General features: G+C 42.0%; 1 protein-coding gene across 8 annotated transcripts; it reads right to left on the minus strand.

The window, feature by feature from the left end:
- Positions 1-588: 588 nt before the first annotated feature.
- Positions 589-21031, minus strand: pfkpa (phosphofructokinase, platelet a). 8 transcript variants are annotated; one of them, XM_062441231.1, is made up of 23 exons: positions 20816-21031; positions 18134-18207; positions 16983-17060; positions 14926-15115; positions 14565-14730; positions 14069-14113; positions 13807-13915; positions 13079-13174; positions 12313-12405; positions 11716-11841; positions 11017-11081; positions 10623-10692; positions 9523-9669; positions 8308-8378; positions 8096-8183; positions 7190-7342; positions 5971-6123; positions 4550-4714; positions 4308-4369; positions 3826-3937; positions 3270-3375; positions 2248-2353; positions 589-1506 (listed from the first exon to the last, which is right to left on the minus strand). In XM_062441231.1, exons 1-23 carry the CDS (start codon positions 20907-20909, stop codon positions 1350-1352), a joined length of 2526 nt encoding a protein of 841 aa, XP_062297215.1. In that variant the 5' UTR covers positions 20910-21031; the 3' UTR covers positions 589-1349. The 8 variants fall into 8 exon arrangements, with proteins under 8 accessions (XP_062297215.1, XP_062297213.1, XP_062297211.1 ...); XM_062441229.1 differs by lacking the exon at positions 7190-7342 and having other exon boundaries at positions 3276-3375; XM_062441227.1 differs by lacking the exon at positions 7190-7342.
- Positions 21032-21651: the final 620 nt, after the last annotated feature.

The raw sequence follows: 21651 nt of genomic DNA on the forward strand, positions 1-21651 counted from the left end.
GCTTTAGTAATAAGCCACCGTTCACTGAAATTGTCAAGAGCAGGCACTGGACAGCGACTGATGGAGGGAATCCGTGTCATAGTGGACCCAATGAACCCGGGTAGCCGCGATGAGGACAGTGCTCTGCTGTCACCTGCTGGCCATCAGGCAGAAAAACATGAAATCAGCCGCATCAGTACAGATGCATCAAAGAGGCTTCATGTTGGAGCTTGTTTGAAATAAGTGGTGAACTAGCAGAGGTGATATGAGGTTTTCTATCACTGAAGATAATATTTAGTCCAATTGTAAGGATTTTGTGAAGCTTGTCTGTCTGTGTGTGTCTTTATACTGACAAGAATTATACAGATTTACAATATGAAGGTTGCTTTTACAGTGTCTTTCTGTACCCAATTCCACAAATGATGCACAACATGTAGAATATTCCCTTAAGATGTAATCGTGAAGCCATAAGAAACATGCAATAAGGTGATTTTTTACAGCTTTATAGCTACTTTAGAGGAAGTAAAAGTAGAAAATGAGATGGGGTGAAAAAATAAATAAAAACATAAATAAATAAAATCCAGTCACACTAATCCAAAAGGTAAACTTCTCAAGTCTTGATTTTTATTCTGTTGGAAACATGAGTATCGTACAAGTCTAACTTGTGGTGCAATATGACAGACATCCAGTCAGTGCAGCAGTGCCTACAGTTAATAATAATATATCCATGTTTACAAGCAAAATAACCAACAAAGTTAAAAAGATAAATATTAGTTTCAGTGTAAAGCACGGCACGCAGTTCTCTCCACTCTCAGTGGCAGAACTGTATTGCATCAGTCTCACATAAATATGCTGAACCTCACACTGGTTCTAGGCAGATACACACACTGTGTTTTTATGGGATTTTTTTTTTTTTTTACAGCAGAGACGAGTGTCTATTCTGTCCTCGCGTGGCTCCGAGTTAAGAGCCTGCCTAACCGACTGGAGACAGGGAGTGCAATTTCATAAAAAAACAAAACAAAACAACCGTAACACTAAACATCCAGGGCAACGAAGACACACAGATGCATGGCAGGACAGCTGTGTGTGTGTGTGTGTGTGTGTGTGTGTGTGTGTGTGTGTGTGTGTGTTTGTGTGATAATACAGTATGTGTGTGTGTTTGATATTAGGAGCACTGCAGAGGCTAAGTTACAGTTCATAAATTGGTCAAGACAAAGACAGAGAGGAGGAGTGGGATTAAAGGTGATGTTCATGTTGTTACTGGAGCTCTATTACAACACATGGACTGATGCCTCACAGACAGACCTTCAGTCTTACACACAGACTGGACTTTGCAGGCAACCCTACAGCAAGGGGTGGGGGGGGGGCCCTCACATGGCTACCGAGGCGTCCAACTCTTTGGGCCGGTTGCGTACAACGTGCTCCAGCTGTCCGGAGTCGGAGACGTCATAGCTGGTCTTGTACTTGGCGAGGATCTTCATCAGAGGACGCAGCTTCAGCCACCACTGCTCCTTGGGGATCCTGTGACTGCACACAGCCAAACAAATTGCAGCATTGTGGTTATCACATAGTCACAGCCAAAATGTTTTCACTCTCACAGGCACAGATCTAATGTGTTTTTAATACGTGTGGAACAGCGAGAAGCTCAATTCCTATCTGGATTCAACAGGGGATCATGAGGCAGGAAACCATTTAATGACTGAATGCTAAAATAGAAATATGTTTTCAGTTAAGTAATTGATTGATCTATTTTTTTTTAAAGTCAGAACACTGAAAAATCTATAACTGTTTCCTGAAGCCAAAGCTAATGTCTTTAAAAGTATTATTTAAGGCGATCAATAACCCAAAACTCAAAAAATGATCAGTAGAGACACAAAATAACAGAAAATCAAGAAAGTGGATGGGAACATTTGCAATTATTGCTGTTAATCAACTTATTGATTAATCATTTCAGCTCTAGCATAATTATAAGAATAATTATGCTCATATTTTTACTCTGTCATCTTGCTTTTGGCACCACAGCAGGCTGTGAGCCAGTATTAACATGAATGTCAATTTGCCAGTAGGATTATTTCTTTTTATTATGACTTTTTTTATTATCTCAAGAATCACTACCTGGCTTATTCTTAATGATATCATCACTATCATCTGCTGCTGTTACCCACTCACAGAAATCATTCATCATTCATAACGTGTTCATAAAGTGCACTGCATGACTAGAGTGCACACAGTGTTTTTGTCAGCAATCAAATCGCATGTGACACGTACACAAAGTCGGTGTCGTCCTTGAGCTGTACGACCGGCTGGAAGACCAGAGCCCTGCGGCGCATCCCCAGCAAACAGCAGCTATCCTCTGTGTTAGCGAACACTCTGCCTGCAGGAGAACACACAGCAGCAGTTATAGGAGGAAAAACAGAGCTGGACAACACACAGGAGCACAGGACAGACACATGGTAGTGGACATTGGATAGGTAGTTGTGTGATAAGCGTGATGATGATGATGATGATGATGATGACTTTCTTCTAACTAGTTGATATCTTGATGATTGTGTGGAACATTTGTCTTGTGTGGATGAAGAGGATAACTACGATGGAGAACAGAAAGATAAAAAAGTAATCGCCACTGCTAAAAAAAAGCAACTGAAGCAACATGAACACAAAGTGTGTGGGACAAAGCAAGAAAAACAGAAACGTGTGATTTATTCACTAAGACCATGCTCTTACATTTCCAATCCAACTGTTGTGGACTGGAGGTGCAACATGGTACCTTTAAAAAAGTGCCTGGACAGCTGTGTGCTTCTACAAGACACAGTAAAAACAGCGGAAATGACAGACAGGAACTAAATATGGAGCTAAATATGAAGATGTAGGGCGGTCATGGAGCCAGCATGAAAAACATATTTACCTTCATCTTATGTCATCCATGTGTGTATGGAAAATAGACAGAAAAAACAAAAGAGTTTTAACTTAATTGTAGCTTGTAAACATGCAGTGTGGTTTTAAGAGAACTGTTTAGAATGATCACAGAACACTCACAGTTCGTTAGTGTCATCTGTCAAGTCAGCAAGTACATTTGCTCATTAAACTTGTTACACTGATGGATGTAAATGATCGATAAATAATTTCCCTTCTGAGAGGATAAAAATACATCAAAATGCCAGACGAAGTGACTCCATGACAGATCTGGGGTAAAAAGGTCTGCTTCACAACGACCACGCCTCTGCAGGGGAGGGGAGGGTTTGACTACCGCGGGTCATTTCACCGTTACGGAAGGAGAGAGATATTTTAACCCTTACCATGTCTGAATGTCTCCACCAACTTTTTCGAAATCCACTGCATGGCCTTGGCAGAGATCTTGGTCCCGAAGTTACGGTCGAACGGAGACGGTGCGCCTCCCTTTTAAAGGAATTGGAACAATAAAACATGAGGATTATACTTTCCATTGTGTAAAACTTGCATCAAAAGTCCACCAAACTTCTTTTCCTTTCTTTCTGGATTTAAATATATGCATTTGTTGAATTTGCTGTCCTTAATATCCCCGCATCTACATTCTGTTTATTATATTTTCTGTATAGCGTTACTTGCTTCAGACACAAACCAATTTCCCCTCGGGGATCATCAGTGTTTTGTTTGATCCAGTTTTATCTGCACTAATCTCAAGACACACGAAAGACAAAACACAAACAAAGCCCTCCATGTAGAACGCGGCTAAGTAATTATAAGAGAGCAAGTCCCCACATATACAAATATAGACAATAGTTTATTAAAGCTTTGTTTTTGCTGCCACAGGAAAAGTATCCTTCTATGTATGTTGTTTATTCTGGTAGCCGGTGTGGCTGTGCCTACCTGCTGCATGTGTCCCAGCACATTCTTCCTGCAGTCAAACACCCCCTTTCCTTCTTCGGTGTACAGCTGGTAGATGAAGTCTGTGGTGTAGTTCTCGTTACTGTTCTCGTTCCTGCACGTGTGATGAAACATAAGTTCGTTTTACTGAGTTTGTACACATGTCTAATGCATTATCAGCTTCTGCTCTCGCTTGGTTTGTGTTCCCATGACATCAAAACGGTGCTGCAGTATATCAGCTGTTGAACTGCCGACATGTGGATCTGTTTACTATACAAGCTGCTTTAAAATTCAATACTGTCAGCTGGAGATACTGGATCATAAACCCTCCCTCAAATCTTCAAACATCAGCAGCTGTCTGGTCTGTACTGACTCAATGTATCTGACAGAGATGTCTTGGCTTGACTGTTTCATTTACTTACATTTTTCATATAAAGGAATAAGGCCTTCAAATATGATTTTTAATAAGCAGTCGTGTGGTTTACCTGAGCACCAGTCCTCTTTGAATGCTCGTCTTCATTTTCTCTGTCAAATGTTCGACATTGGCCTGTGGGACCAAAATAGGGATAATGAGTAACGTTGGCCAGCAGATGGCACTATGGAGGCTGTCTCAGAATGAAGCTTCAACGTCCTCTAGTGGATAAAGTGAGAGGTTACAGCAGCTCATGTGGAATCAAAGGAGGAGACTCAACAATCAGTATTGGAGAGTATGTGGTGCTGTTGTCACCTGCAGGTCTCTGATGTCAAACGGCTCCTCGTAGATGTAGGCGGCGTCGGCTCCAGCAGCCAGGCCTCCTACAGTGGCCAGGTAGCCGCAGTAGCCCCCCATGGTCTCGATGATGAACACGCGTCTCTTTGTGCCGCTGGCCGACTGCTTGATGCGGTCGCAGGTCTGACACATGCACAAGCTCATAATGTCAGTACATGTTAAGTCATTGATACAAGACAAATCTTATTATTAAAGTGTGTGTGTGTGTGTGTGTGTGTGTGTGTGTGTGTGTGTTTCAGTTATCTCCAATTAAATCTTTCATGTTAAATATATCAAAGTGTCAAAAAAAATCAAGCAAGATTAGATTAGAAGTGTGATGATTAGAGGCCATACTGTTACAGTAACACATTCCACATAGTAATACAACAACATGACACTCATATCAAGGCCAGCATGCTTGTATGTCAAACTGCACAAGAGTCGACTCGCTATGTTTAAAACAACTCGGGCAGATTCAGGCTAAAATGCTGCTTTCACCAGTTAGACTGGAGTCCTGCATGAAGATGAGAGAGCACATCAAATGGGAAAACTTGAGATACAGTAACATTTACAGTTTATATGTATTACACATGCTTACAGTTTAATTTAAAGAAAAAAGCTAGCTTTTCAGTTTGAGCTGTATTTTGTCAGTCCAGTGCTGATAATCCGTTACCTGTCAGGTGACTTTGATGTCAGTAAAGACTGTACAGAGTTTCAGATGCTTCAACAATATTAAAGGGACATTCCATCAATTTTGTAATGCACTTTGCAAAGTTGGAGGGCTCCAAAGAGACAGGTTGATAAGAGAATGGTCACCACTGAGGAAGAGGTTGAGATAAGCCAACTTGTGTAAATATAGTAGCTTTGAAAAATGTTGAATCCTACATTTCCCATAATGCAACTTTGATTGCATCTTTTGTTAGACCATTCCTGCCTTCAAAATGCCTTCTTCTCTCAAACCCCACAATTTCAGTTTGTAGTGCAGGCTTTCTGTTTAAAATGTTAAGATCTTTTTAAGTGGCAAGTTAATGACATCATAGGGTTATTGTTTCAGACTTTGGACAGCTCGCTCCAAAGCCAGCTAACAGGGAGTGTATTTATAAACTCACTGGAATGCCTCTACAAGTTTTCACATATACAGTGTTAGTTAAACTTAATCTAAGACCTAAATGTTCATGTTAGAAACACACAGTCAAGGTAAACTTTTAGTTAAAGTGAGGGTTAAAGTTCAGGGTAATGGCAGCAAATTCTCCCATGACTCTTTACTGAACATCTGCTTTTAGAAACCTGAAGTTTGTTGATTATCAGCACTGAACCGTCATGTCATTTTTCATCATTGTTTGAAAAAATAAATAAATAAAGCGGTCACAGCGGTGCGGGCGGCGGTTCGAATGCCTTACCTCCACGATGGCATTGAGGGCCGTGTCTGCCCCGATACTGAGATCAGTGCCAGGTACATTGTTACTTATGGTGGCAGGCAGCATACACATCGGGATGCAAAACTCCTCATGGGTAGTGCGAGCCTCAAACAGCTGCAGCAGACTCTCATACGCCTGAAGCGGCAGTGTATATATATGAAAACGCGTTAGGCCAGCAGCATCTCTCTCACTTTTGCTTGAGCGCATCCTGCCATTCCGGCTCTTTCCGTGTGATAGCGGCTATGCCTTCCCTTTGGCAGAGAGGACGGGAGGAGTGTAGTAGTAGAGTAAAAAGACGTGGAGAAGAAAATGGAAAAGAATGGAAGGAGATGAGAAGAAAGACAGACGAGAACAGACAAAGATGGAGGAATGTAGGAAAGGAAGAGAAGGGACAGAGTTCTGTGTGTTTCTGAGTGTCAATGCAGATATGAATGACGCTGCATTGGACTAAATGTGAGGAGCTCTATCTGCTGTGGGAGGACAGACGCAGGCAAGGCAAGCACATACATTCAGGACGGGGAGGAGATGAAGAAGATGGTGGTCAAGCTGAGATTCAGGCTCAGATGCTTTATTCTGTTTTATTATTATTTATTCAGGCTCAATCCTTCTCATGTTGGTTAAAAAATGATGTTCTCAGCATGAAGAACAAACATTTCCACACTGTCAAATGTGTGTGATGTTATACAATACAGTTAGTATTTAAACTTTTTGATCATTTCAACCAGATACACACTCTACATAAATGTATTTAGATTTGTTAGATAGTTTTCTTGTAGCTCTATACGTGAGCTAACTACACTAGGACGTCAAATCTGCATGCTGTTAACCACTCATCTTGATGTTAGTGATGTGGGAGGTACACACACACAGACTCACACACAAAGTCAGAGAGAAGAGCAGGCAGGCGGTCACGACACTTGTGCAGCTCACAGCATGCCTCCATGTTTGTCACTCACTGACTTACCTGTCAGGGAAGGGAGGTACGCTACTCTGTCACTTTCTAATGTTTTAGTGAAGCCAGATGTGGCAGACAGATGCCACGCTCAAAGGAGTATATTTCCACTGAGTGACTGGTAAAAGAAATGACTGAGTGGGCGATTTCTCCCTTCTCCAAAACATAGTGTGTGTTGTTGTTTTTTTATATTTGTCTGTGTGCTGCTGCTGGGATTTAACTATTCTGCTTGCCAGCCCCATCACTTACAGTAGTGATGGCGTTCAGAGCCGTGTCAGCGCCAATGCTGAGGTCTGAGCCCGGCACATTGTTGGAGACAGTGGCTGGGACCATGACCATGGGCACACAGAACTCGTCATATTTCCCGCGCGCCGTTAACAACTCCAGCAGTGACAGCAAGGCCTGCAGGGCAGAGCCAAGGGCTTTAGTGTGTGCATGGTGGGAGCTTTGGCAGTTGGGTTTGGTTGACTGGTGCTACTTGCCACAAGGGAGGAGGGAGAGGGGAACGAGGGGGAAGGGGGGGTGGACGACAAAAAGTGGAGGGCGCCAAGGGGAGGAGCCAGGTCTATCACGACGGACAGCAGCGAAACAGACAGGTACAACTCCACATACAGACTTCACATTTACTCATTTAAAAACACATCCGTACACACATATGAAACTCATTTACTTGCACACATCACAGAAAAATTAAAGCTGGTGAGCATCTACATGGGAGTGCGTGAAATGGTTGGACAAAAGCAGGTATACTCTGTTTCTAACAAATTCATTTATATTCTTTTAAACATTAACACTTAGTCCAATAACTCAACTGCATTAAATCAAGAACCTTACTTTAACTCTAATAGTATATTTAAATCACTTAAAAATCAACAGCAAACTAACGAAGCTACAATTCATGCTGTTCTAGCTTTGGCAGGGAAGTGAAGCATGATTATGTACATCACTATGTAAGGAACCACAGGAAATGGGGTAAGACTTGATGTAATGAGAAATATTACACTTAACTGATATCACTACATGAGCAAAAAAATATCTTTTCATTATTCTCATAATGTTGAGCTAATAAGCTCATGGACAAAATCAAAGATAAGAATTTAGCTTTATTCGCAAAATAAGATTTAGCTGACAGAGACAAAAGAGTTAGAAACGTACCTCAAATCCACCGATAACTAACAGAGCATTTATGTTGTGCATCCGCATCTGCTCAGCAATTTTGTCAACATGCTTTGCAGGAAGTGTTCTAGGAAAGAGACAAAATGATTATATGGTAACAGAAAAAACAGTAGCTATGACAGCTGAAGATTCAAGCTTTAATGCTAAAGTAATGTAACCATCACACACAACACAACCGATCATGATTTTACCTTTTAGTTCCCAGAAGAGATCCACCCTGTCCCGTCCATCCTCCAACATCAGCCCATTTAATCTCCTTAATCTGAGGAGAAGACAGCAGCGACAACATGCAATCGTGTTTTATTGAAGCATCCTGAAATACTGTTTCTGTGACTCGTTTTCTTCCACTATCAATGTCTGCTTGTTGCAGTCTGAGATCAAACTAAATGAGAAGCTTCTAGCGATCTTGTATGTATATTAGCACAGTTGTGTATTATATGAAACGTCCTCTTGAGGTTTCAGTGCAGACATTGTTAAAACAAGACTTAATTTACTGGACACACTCTCTGGACATAAGGGGGAGGAAGTGGACCGGTGAAAACACAGAGGTGTGGAGCTGAAAGTCCCACAGCACTGAAGTACAGAAATCCATTACTCCCGCTGCTCTAATCTTCTTAGGGTCAGTTGGCGCAGCCTGATTTCAGTTGGCTGGGACACACACAGGATGTTTAACTAACCAGCAGTGGCACGGACATTTCAATGAAGATAAATGGACGGGTGGTTCATTATGTGGCGTTGTTTGAATGAGCCAGCTCTGTATTGAGGCGGGAATTAAAGCTTCACATATGGGGAAAAGGTCAGGAGATGATATGTGAAGGGAGTGTGAAACCAGTTTTACCAGTCACTGAACAGAGAAACACACATTCCTCAGATTACATTGCAGACACACAGCGTGCATGTTTTCACTTCACTAACTGTCAAACTCTAGTCTGCTTTTACCCTCCAGTGAAAACTCAAGACCCCTCTACAGAGTTAGATTAGCTGAGAATCATCCTGTTGACTAATTCACAGTCTGTATATTACAGTATGCTGCCCTCTACTGGTTTATTTTTGCACTGCATAAGCTTTGGCTGAGCTGGGCAGAGGAGGGAGAGTCAGGGTGGGAAATTGGTTTACATTAATCTGGACAGATTATCCCCCGGGTTTGCCTGATTATTCTTCATTCAGGGAGCTAACAGTCATTGTGTACTGTCTGACTCTCATCAAGCTAAGCCAATTCTATCTGAATTATTGATTCAAATGTGATAGTAATACAATATATTTAAAGTTATTAGGGATAATTATGGCATGAATAATTTTCAATTATAACATGGGATCTCTTTACTGTGGTGACTTTTCCTGGAAGACTAATGACATTAATAACAAGCAGTAGTAGAGTATGAGTATATCAGTGCTGCAGTACCCACCTGTCCTTTGTAGAACCCCTCAAACCCATCACTGACAGCAAACATCTTGTGCCCCTCTGAGATGCCCACCCTGACAGCTGAACGTACAGCAGCATTCATACCAGCTGCAGGGGCCCCCACATTCAACACCGCCACATTGAAGTTGCTCTGATGGTATAAAATACAAAGCAACCAATTAAAATAACATCAAAAACAAATCGGACATTAAATATGACTGAAACTACTTCATTATAGCACCAGATAAAAATAGTCTGTTGCAGTTATTGGAGGACAGCTGATGAAGCTCTGCAGAACAAATCAATAAATAGTTCCTGCTCTGCCCTCAGCTGCACGCCCGAGCCTACAGTGGTCATTATCACAAATGCAGGCAGAGCCAAACCCCCCGAGGCAAGCACCACAGCATGAAGTCCGCCACGCTCCACTGATCTGCGGCCTGAGCTGAGCTGCCTTGTTTGGTTTGCCACGGCAGTTCCTGGCAGGGTTGAACAAGTCATCCCTCAGTGGGGAGCCAGGTGTCATCTAACACTATGCCACCTGGGTCTCATACCATGCCTATCAGTGTCTGTAATAATAGGCTTCAAAGCAAACAAAGGTGACACAGCAAGCAGGTAAAAATAGTTTATTATTATTATCTGCTCCCTATAATGAGTCACCCTGTTTTTTCCTCACTTATCAGCAGGAAACAGTTGGCATCATATCTGATAGGTGCCCGCATGAGCAGAATGTGTTATAATGCACCCAAATTAAATCCTGCAGTAACAATAATAATTATGATAACTGGTTTGGCAATCTGGCACAACCACGCTGCTACAGAAACATTTACCCTTTGAGTGTATGACTTGCTTTACCGAGGGTACACATCTGAAAATAGCAGCAGCAGCGCATGACTGCTCAGGACAGAGTAATAAAATATTCAACATCTCAGTGGATTTAGGAGTCTAATTCAAGTCCTTCCAAAATACCACTCTACACTCCTGACTTGTTGGAAATTGTTACTGCATGTGTTAAAAAAAAACTGTGTGTGTATGTTTTTGCTTTGGGTGTGTTTGACTTGACAAAGCTGGCAACATTGTCAATGTTCCATATAACAGGTGACTCACAATCGGCAGTTCGGACTCTGGTTTACGATGAGCCAGCAGTTTGTACGTCTTCAGGTTGTTTACGAAACTCCTGCAATAAAACATTGAGGAGAGTCAGCGTGTTCAAACAAATACATGTCACATATTTTTTATATTGTACCTGAAAACACAACATCATGTCAAAAAGTAGGGGTTGTATGTTGAAATCAAACCATTCTCTCACTTGTATTCATTCAGAATGACTGTCGTCTCTCTCCTGTGTATAAATAAACTAGCTTTTTCCATTCTCCCTACTACAGCTGTTATCCCCTGTCCCTACTACACCTGTCTACAGTAAGTAATGTCAGACACGTTGCCAGGTGAACTTGACGGCTTTGGCATATTGGATTTGGTCCCAGCGGGCCGTCAGTCATACCTGCCCCGGAGCTTAACCGCCTCTTCAAACCGTTTCTCGTCCATGGCCTTCTGGACCTCTTGAGTCTGAGGAAGAGAGAGGCGTGTTTAACTTGTTTGAATTCAATATTATTTAATCTACTGATATTTCCTCTGTGTGCAAAAGCATCGGCAAGTTGTTTTAATTTCTATGAGGGGAGATTTGTTACCTGCAGGTGTTCAGTGGCTATTATGAGAGTAGCAATTTGTGCCTTCCGAGTATAAAGGCCGCAGCGAGCAATACAGTAGTGAACAGTAAACTGACACATAACTCATATGTTGTTTTGTCCTCTTTGAACCACTGCACGATTTCTTAAAATATCAGAAAACTGTCAAACTCCAACCAGCTCACAGAGAGTACAACAACAAAGCTTCTTTGTGCGTTTCTATGGGAATGAATTGGTATTACATCACCATCCTGCAGGCAGTCACCAGCAGCCCGCAAAATGCTTCAGATAATCATTAACCAGACACCACTGCGTCTGAAACAATACAGCTCTCTTGTGAACATTAGAGCCACTCCAGACCCAACAGGCTGTACTGTTTGTCATCATTGCTTAAGCCTCACAGTCTTTGCACTTTCCCTCTCCTCAGCCTCTTTAGTTTTGTATCTGCACGTGTGTGTGTGTGTGTGTGACTATGTGGCAGTCTTGGCTCGTCTCCAGCTCAGTCCGATACCTACCATCTGTACACACTCCATCAGAGGCAGGCGCACCGATTGGTTACCGCACAGAGAGACCACGCAGGCTGGCGTGTTGGCTGTGGTCTCCAGCAGCGCCAAAACAGCCTCCACACCCATACGACTGGCCTGTATGAACACACACACACACACACACACACACACACACACAAACACACACAGAGATAACACTGCGTCATCATCATTATTATCACAACCTCATTTATTTCTCCTGTACACTGGTGATGTATTCTTTGCCAACATTTTCTCACACTGGAGCCAAGATTTGACTCTTTCATTAGACTGAAGTCTCCTCTGCTTCACTCTTATTTGCTTTGTGATTCCTTCACTTTGTCTTTAATGCTACGCTTCACGTGCTGAGCTATAAATCTGTTAATGGGTTTAACCTAAAACCTCTCCTCACACACACACACACACAGGATTAAACAGGAAGTGCTCTGGACAACTGGACCGTGCCAACTAAATATCTCAAAGCAAAGGTTAACATTAGGTTGAGATAAGTCTCATCTGACAGTGTTATAATGTCTGAAATATGTAAATCAGCTGTATTGCTGCATTGAATTAAAGTGTGGGACGTACCAGGATGCGGTCAAAAGCAGACGGGGTCCCTCCTCTCTGCACGTGACCCAGGATTGTCACTCGTGTGTCGAAACCCAAGCATTTAACAACAAGCTAGGGAGGGTGAAATGCACAAATCTTAGCAGGTATGAAGCCGTAACTACTGTATTAATGATATACAAACTGTAAAAATAAATACGTACGTCTATAACTGTATACAATTACTGACGCGCACATACACGAACACACGTACAAACACAGTAGAAAAGCTGAAGAGAAGGGGAAACAGCAAAGCACAAGCAAAGCCATTCTAATTTTTCATGTCATGTTAGCGGGGGGGGGGGGGGGAGGGAGCTTTTAGCTTTGTAGCTTTATACTGAACATCACAGAAGATCCCAAGCAGGAGGTGCTGAATTTAAATAAATAGTCGAGTACCGTACCATAACACAAAAACAGTCACGTGTTTGCATTTAAATGTAGTTGCGGGGGTCTCTATGAGCAAATTTAACTGTGAGGAAGTGAAAAACCAAAATATGTTCCCGTAAAAAAATATAGATGAGGTGTAAAAATGGTTTAGTGAGGGTGTTTGGTTTTAAAGCAGTAGTAGTAGAAGTAGTAGTTTTGGTGGTGAAAGCGGCCTTACCAATCTATACAGTGTGTCTGATAGAGCATTCCAGAAACACAGCAACAGAGTCAAAGCCACACCGGGGCAGCAGTACAGTAGTAGAGGTCATACAAGTCGAAGCTGGAGCTCAGACAGGGTGGAACTTGCCACGCTTGTACTTACATCCTTAATAAATTCGGTAGTAATGGGCTTGTTGTTACGATCAATCGCCCCTTCGGCTACAATTATGATATTCAGCCTTTTCATCCCTGCTCGGTTCTACAGGGAGGGGGGGATGTTGGAGAAAAAAAAGGCATGACAGGAAAACTGAGACGGTGGCTGTGACGTGGGCTTTCAGAAGCACGGGGGAGGGGCCAGACGGCGAGGACAGCTTGTGTTGACGCTTTGAAATCAAGTAATATCCTGCCAACCTTGTGGCTTTTCATTGCTGCGTTATCATGATCTTATTACACAGCATCGTGGTTATCTTACCTGTCTTTTTTTATTTATTTACTGATGCCAATTATTAAAGCAAATATGCTCAGAAGTCTGACTTCAGCCGGTCGGGCCTCCGTGCTTCTGGCTTCCCCTTTCTTTGTACTCAGGTACTCACATCCTTGACAATACTAGAGGTTATAGGCTTCCCATGCCTGTCAATGGCGCCCTCTGCAACTATGATTATGTTCAGCCTTGTGCCCCTGGAACGGGTCTGAATCATAGAACAATAGTTTCCAAAGCAGATAAAACACAATAAAACATCACATGACTGGTAACAATTTTTTAAAGTGAGGATTGTCTCTGTATAGAAACACAGTACAGTTATCATATGACTGGGAAACATTATACATCATGGAGGCTGGTTGGATATGGTTCACTGGGTTTACTGGGGAGAACAAATAAGATGGTGTTACCGCAGAGAGTTTCTGACACATCTTATCCTCCCAGCCATCCTCCGGCGGCATCTCAGGGATCAAAACCCAGTCTGCCCCGCAAGCCAGGGCGCTAACCAAGGCCAGGTAGCTAGGATAACACACACACACACACACACACACACACACACACAGACAGAACATTGTGTATATAAACAACATGTGATAACAGGTTCTGCTTCCGTTGTCTGAATTGTTTGTGGATCCTCGATTACGTATATCAGACGCATTATCAAAATCTTACCCGCAGTGTCTGCCCATGACCTCCAACACAAACGTCCTCTGGTGGCTGGAAGATAAGAAGAGAAAAATGTGACATGGCGGTGTGTTTTTCTTTAGTGATACAGCACTCTGCTGATGTAGTCCAGAGCAGATATTTGAAAGATGATGCTGAAAGATAGATATTTTATAGTCATTGCACATAAGAAACTTTGTTCAGCATTCCCATCCCAGCAGCATACATGAAAATAAATATATATATGTATATATTACAGATAAATAAATTGTAAAATATTGTGCTTAGTCTCAGCGTGTTCCTCAATTGAGCTCAATGCTGCAGTCAAGAAATGTGCAAAAGTCAAACATTAAGATAAATTGACATTTTCAGTGTTGTATGGCTTTAGTATTAGTTTAAGACTTCGAATGGACTTTGCATCATTCATCCTTTATTTGGCACTTCAAGATGTAAATCTCCTGCCCTCACTAATACAACAATATAACTGCCTTCTGGCTCTTCTCACCTCTGTGCAGTTGTCATAATTGCGTCCACCACCTCAATGATTCTGTGCAGAGCGGAGTCAGTGCCGATTGTCATGTCAGTTCCGCAGAAGTCGTTATCGATGGAGCCAACCATCCCGACGATGTGGAGGGCCGAGTACTTCTGAACAGAGTCGGCGTCAATTGAACCTGAAAAGATCCATTGGTCAGAGCATCTTCTGTATTTTCCAGTTTATTCTACAGTGATTCACACAGGCCACGCTCACAGCTTGTTGTCATAATAGAATGTGATGAGCAGCACTGCTTTGAGTCATGGAAACTGCTGAGTTCAGGGAAAATCCGAAACATTTCTTCACTCTTACGTTTTGGTAAAATGTTAGTTACCTTGCTCTACCAGCTCCCCCAGCAGCCCGCTCCATTCCTCCCTGAAGAGGTTGGCTCCCGTCAGGCTGCCGTCTCCACCAATCACACACAGGTTGGTGATGCCACGCTTCACCAGGTTGTTAGCGGCCTTAAGGCGTCCCTCATGAGAGCGGAACTCTTTGCAGCGGGCGCTACCAATAACAGTCCCACCCTAATGATGACACAGCAAATTTACAGTGTGAACATGTCTACAACTTCAGTTAATCTGTTTTTCTTTCAGCTGTACATTGCATTCAACCTCCACTACTTATTATAATTTTTATTCATAGTAGGGATGGGCCATTAAAATTGAATGACCAAATAATCATTTGCAGGGTCCAACTTCAACCTTTGTGCTGTGGTCGTTGTTGCTGTGTTTGTTTTTTAGTTGAAAAACTTTAATCAAGAGTTGAGCTGTGTAGTCTAGTATGGCGGGTTCATTAAAAGTTAGAGAGCAATTTTCAATTTCAGTCACTAGGAAGATGTCTAAGGTTTTGTAAACTACCTCCACTTTGTGTTGAAGTTGAATCTGACATGGAGTGTATTTTTACTCTCATCCCTGGCTACTAGGGCTGGGTATTAGTACTCTGTACCTTCAAGGTATCAACCAAAATAAATCGATACCAGTAGTATTGAAACATCTCCCATCAAATGATACCTGCAATTTAACCCTTTTTGCACCCAGAGGTCAAAAATATATGTATGTTGTATGGACTTCCTCACAGCCAAACAACGCAAGCATTCTTCGGTTTAATGTGACATGTGATTGGCCCACTGCCACAACAGCTACAACCCGTCTGTGGTGGTGAAGTCGTGGTGAATTTGAGTTAGTGCGCTTAGTTAGTTCTGCAGTCAAGATGCCACCTAAACACTCTAAAGTGAGGCTACACTACACGCCTGTTACACCGGATAAAAGCTTTATGTACTTTATGGGTACTTGGGATTGGTACTGGTATCATCATTTTTTAAAACGATACCCAGCCCTACTGGCTACTTTGACTCTGTAGTAAGTTAGCCATCTAACTAGCTGACAGGAGGGAACATGATGCAGACATAGTCTCACAAAAGTCCAGTGTGGACAAACTTTAACAAAGTAAAGGATAATCTTGTCAGATGTGAAATATGTGGAACAGAGTTGAGCTATCGTGGTTTCACAGCGACAATGGTGACTCATAAAGAAGCTGCTGTCTGCTGTGGCGGTTGCTGAGGAAGATAGACCTGACGCTAATCACCAAACTAGTACATCAACATTTGTAACAGCTCCTTGAAAGTGTGACAAAAATTACGCCTCTCAATTATGACGGGTAGAACAAATAATCTACACTGTTAAATATTTAGGGGTCTATAAGCAAGTAAGATTTTTGTTCTTTTTATTAATGTGTTTCTGTATAGTAAGCAGTTAAAGCTTGTTGTTTATTATGAATATTTAGTTATTTTTTGACATATCTATTTAGTTCTTGTGAATGTCAGCATGCAGCGGATAGTCAGTTATTTGTTCTGACCACCCACTAGTGAACCGACCATGAAAACATGGGTTCATTCACATCCCTGATTCATACGACCTTACTTTTGTTGTATTTTTATCCTTCTATATCACCTTTGTCAGAGCAAACGCCAAGACACATTCTTTGTATGCTGCACATTTGCTAATGAAACTAATGAACACTTATAAACTGATTGTGTTCTGATCTAAAGTGAGTTGATTCCTTTTTTTCTAACTCAGTTGTGTGTCCTTGGTGCAGTATGGCCTTCAGCATCTTTTACATAATACACATTGTTGGATGTTCAACAAGTGGTGACATCTCTAACTGCAATAATCATATTAACTTTAGCTACATGACTTGCATATTTCTCTGTTAGCTAATACTTCCTGATGTCTTCCTGCTGTTTCAGTCTGAAAACTATGAGAATAATTGTAACAATTAAACAATAACAATTAAAACAGTCAAACAGAAATCCACAGATGAGAGAGCAATCATTTCCAGAACCTCGTAGTCATTGCATTACTGTGTGAAATGCAGCTTGTGCTGATGACTCACCACTTGCAGCATGCTGGAGACACTCTCCCATGAGGCTTCCTTTATGTTCTCCCCACCGTCCACCATACCCTGATATCCCTGAGAAACAAATAAACAAGAGTTAGAACAACAAACATGTTCAAATCCATCAGCAGCTCATCATCGCTGAGAGAAATACAATAACTAACCAGCACATGACAAATGTGACTGTGAAATTCAATAATTCTATATGATTGGTGTTAAATACTGTCCATCCATTCTCATACATTGTATTCAAACACACACACACACACACACACACACACACACACACACACACACACACACACACACTCTCACTGTGGTACCTGAGTGGGAGGTGAGTGTCATACAGGACATCTGTTAAAGCCTCAAGTCAGTTATGTAACCACAGTGAGCGGGTGGGACCATGACATACACACAGATGTGCTGGGATCAGCACAGGATGAGCAAGCAGAGTACAGCTCCTGCCAAAGCTTCCCCTAACAGCTGCTAACATGAGAATAAACAGCCAAGTGTTCAAAGGGAAGTGCTGACATTCATTTAGTCAAACGTGCCAAAACTTCTTATGCTGATACTGATACTGATAGAATTATTATAAGAACATTAACAAAGATAGTGTATTTAATGAGGATCCATCACTTTATTCCAAATACTGAATCTGCTTAATAGTGAGTATTTTCTGACTTCCTGGGTTGGCAATGTTCTTCATCTTCCTTCCTGTCAACAAATCTCAAGTGCAGACTTTGTGCTGAAGTTCTTTGAGAAATTATACATTGTGGTAGAAGCAGTCTCTTCTCTGTGAGCTCTGTAAACAGACCTGCGTACCTGCACATGCGCCGTAGTATCAGCCACACATGGAATTTCTCTCCTGAGGCTGAGATCACTGTTATTTGTCTTTGGATCCGTTTCTAAACAAACTACCGTGACCGCAGTTCTCCAGGAAGGAAGGAAAACATGTCAGCCAGTGCAAAAAGTGTGATTCACTGGTGTTTCGGGTCAACGGGACATATCAGGCTTTGGATACACACGCAGTACTTAGTAGTTGTTTGTTTGTGTTTTCACATTAGATTTGTTGACAAAAAGGAAATTAGAGTGTTGAAAATCGTACTTATAAGCACATAGAAAGGCTGGTGGTAGATGTGTGGATTCACCTCATGAATGAAATAAACTTTAGCTCCCACATATAAGCCCATTCGAACCACAGCACGCACGGCAGCATTCATCCCTGCAAGAAAAAAGAGAAAATAAAAAAAACATTTAGAGTAATAAAATAAGAAATATTGCATAATTTGAACACAGCGTGCTACGATGAGTAAATAAACAAGCTGTAGACAGGAAGAACATGTACTGTAGGACGCCACTGCAGATTATCTTGATTTGCATGGTTAACTTGTGGTTTGAGCTCGGATATTTATTTCACACAACTACAGCTGTAAAACTTTAATTTTTCTGTGTGTTGAAGCGCAGGCTATCTGTATTTATGTTGTCTATCTTTGTCTTAGGCCATGTTTTTCTTTTTCTTTTTTTCTTCTCACACACACACTCCACACATCCTTTTTTGGTCTGAAGGTTTCTCAGCTCCTCCTACAGCCTTTCAGTTTCTCTGTGCTCACTCCAAGAGGACTCACTAACCAATAAAACACTCTGTGACTCGACTGTCGATCGCAGGTTCGCTTTAGACACTGAAACTGATGATTGTGGACAGCACTTTACACACAGCGGGGCTGATAGGAACTTGGCTGACTGTGGGTGGGGGGGTGACGGGGGTATAAACAACAGAGCAAAAGGACTGAACCTCTTTTCTTGTTGCAAACCTGGCAAACCCTACGAGTCTAATGGCAGCCAAAATGTTGCGGTTACTAAGCAACGCAAAGGTTCAGGCCACTGGGGCAGCGATAGAGGACAGTAATGAAAGAAAGAGAGGAAATCTGAGGAGTGGGAAAACTCTGTTTCCTGTGTGGCATTCAAGGCACCCATAACAACCAGAAACCGATCAAATATTCACCATACTGTCTGATGTGTGGTTATGTAACTATGCTCAAATGAACCTGGTTTTTATTCACCTTCGGGGATAAAAGAGGGATCAGACACAGACAGATCATCAAAAGACATGTATCCTTCATTTTTCTTGTAGAGGTTTAGAAGTCTTTATCAAAGTCATTTTTGGCCTTCTCGTTCTGCATGCCTGACACTTTGTCCTGCAGACTGAGTGAAAGGACTAAGCCAAGGCTACACAATGCTCTCTGACACTGACGTTCAGCTCCTGTCATGCATGCCACAGCCTCATTGGCTCAAGTTCGCTCTGGGGCCAACTAAATGCTTTTATTATGTGTGTGCATGTGCATGTGTGAGTGTGCGTGTGCGTGTGTGTGTGTGTGTGTGTGTGTGTGTGTGTGTGTGTGTGTGTGTGTGTGTGTGTGTGCCCTTGCAGTGAATGCTCGCTCTAAAACCAAAGAGCAATTAATTTCTCCTGAGCAGAGGAGGAGAGCTGTGGATGGAACTTGGCCGGAGATCAACATTCAGAAAGTTGTGGTGCTGCTTCTTGTTGAAAGAGAAGTGGGGGGGGAAAAGTGAAGAATGTGAGCTCAACATTTACAAGTCGACTTCCAAAATGGTACGCAGCAACAGGTGATTTTACTTTCCCTGGCCCTAACACAGCCCACTTAAGACTATCTATAATTACAGTCCAAACCACAGTAGATGAAGGAGAAGTCCAAAGTGCTCGACCTGGGAAGAGAAACAGGGTCTCCCATGACTACATACATATGCCATTGTTAAAGATAATATATAAAAGACAGCATACCGGCATCACCGCTCTGCCACACAGGCTGATATGCAACCAGTCAGTATTGTGATGGAATCAATTAAGCTTGTGTGGTTACATAATGACTGTATAATTAATGAGAAGTAGAAACCACCATTCAAAAACAACAATAAAGGTGTTTAATCTTTAATGTTTCAATAGTTAACTATAATGTAAGCCCTTGTACAATCTCCTTAATAGACATTTGTTTTAATCTAATTTTATTATGATGAAAACGTCTCATATTTCCTCATGTAATAGCTGCATTAGACAGTATGAGGACCGGATGTGAAAAGCCACTTCAGTCACTCCAGTTCATCTATTAGTGCTTCCACGCTCTACTTTAAATGCTTTACACTGCAGCAGGTGTGCAATATAAAGATGCGTTTAAGTCAAATGAGGAGACAAGCCGCGGAGCACATGATCAGGGTTCCCCCCCTCCTGTGACGCAGAGGATGTATGCAGCACATCACGTACACAGGATACAGTACAGGCATCCCACCGTTCAGACACACACACTGATCATCTTAAATCTCCTCGGGCTCAAAATGGAAATGTCACGATATGTTCTTTTTGCAGTTTTATTAGGTATTCATTTTTTAAGCCTGTTAGTTTAACTATGAGCTAACCTACACGACGACCCGCATTGCAGTTGCCCGTTAAGTGAATTAAACAGCTAGTACATGTAGTGGCTTAGCCTAATATAAAGTCTACAGTAATGATGCTGTGCTGGTGATTTGTTTCCCACACAGCAATGGCTCGACCTTGGCGACAACAAAGCCCCCCCCAAAAAAATAATGACAGAGGATGCTGCTGTTGCTGTAAGTGTTAGCGGGTTAGCAAGATATATGATGTGTTAGCAGCTAACTGGCTCCCTGAAACAAATGAATTAATTTTGGTGTCCTTTTAGCTGCTGCGCAATGTTTGGCGCCCTCACGTATAAAAGCCTCCGCTCACAGTCCAGCATAGTTTTTTCTGTCGTCATTCAAACACTGATACATATCTCCCAAACTGTCCCTCCACACTTTACCTTGAGCATCCCCTCCGCTCGTTAATACAGCTATAGCCTTCCCGGCCCCCGAAAGGTTCTCAAAGAATATCTTCTTGCTGTCGGGCTGCGCCATTTTCACCGCGTTTTAGTATTTATCCCAGTCCTCCTCGATAAAAACTCAGCAGCAGGCCGGCGACAGTATGAAACTGTGCTGAAATGATGAAGGGCAACTGTCGTCAGCCTCCTGTATGCCCGCTATGCACTCCTTCTCTGTTCCGCATCTAGCCGACGATTTGCATAGACTGACTGGAGGGGAGGATGATTGGCGTTGTTGTGGACCAATCAAGTGTAGGTCCTTTTGTTTTTAAACCAATAGGAGTCATTTTGATGCTGTTGTAGGCGGGACTGCTGTGATAGGTAGGGGAATGTACGTGAGTCTTAGTTCTTAGGGATGTTGTTGAGGTATTAAGTTTTTCTCTCATAGCTGTTGTCACTTAGCTTGGGGTATGTGTGCTATAAACAGGACACATCATACTGAAACAACATTAATGAACACTTAACCAATTAGTGAAACGACACAATGTTGCAGTGTTACAGTTTAACTAATTCAAACTCTTATTTCCCCTGAGTAGATACATTATCGCAGTCTCTGACTCTTCTGTAATATTATGTCTGTTCTTTTGTACAGCACCTTTAGTGTTTTACATATAATTGTTATTTAAGATTATTATGATGGCTATTACCATTAGTAGGCCTAGCAGTTGCACTACTAGTTGTAGTAGTATTGGAATAGTTGAGGTGCAGACACCATCCAGCAATAACTCTTTTGTTCTATTAATTTCTCATGCAATAAGTTTTCACCTGACATTTTTATA

Source organism: Scomber scombrus, chromosome 20 (assembly GCF_963691925.1).
Source record: "Scomber scombrus chromosome 20, fScoSco1.1, whole genome shotgun sequence".
NCBI lineage: Eukaryota > Metazoa > Chordata > Actinopteri > Scombriformes > Scombridae > Scomber > Scomber scombrus.

Excerpts from the sequence above, each read along its gene's own strand:
- pfkpa (XM_062441231.1), bottom strand. The coding sequence starts at position 20,909 with ATGGCGCAGCCCGACAGCAAGAAGATATTCTTTGAGAACCTTTCGGGG. Across the intron at positions 17,061-18,133 it reads AAGTTTATTTCATTCATGAG|GGATATCAGGGTATGGTGGA; the intron begins GTGAATCCACAC and ends TTTGTTTCTCAG. Across the intron at positions 4,370-4,549 it reads TTGACATCAGAGACCTGCAG|GCCAATGTCGAACATTTGAC; the intron begins GTGACAACAGCA and ends TTGGTCCCACAG.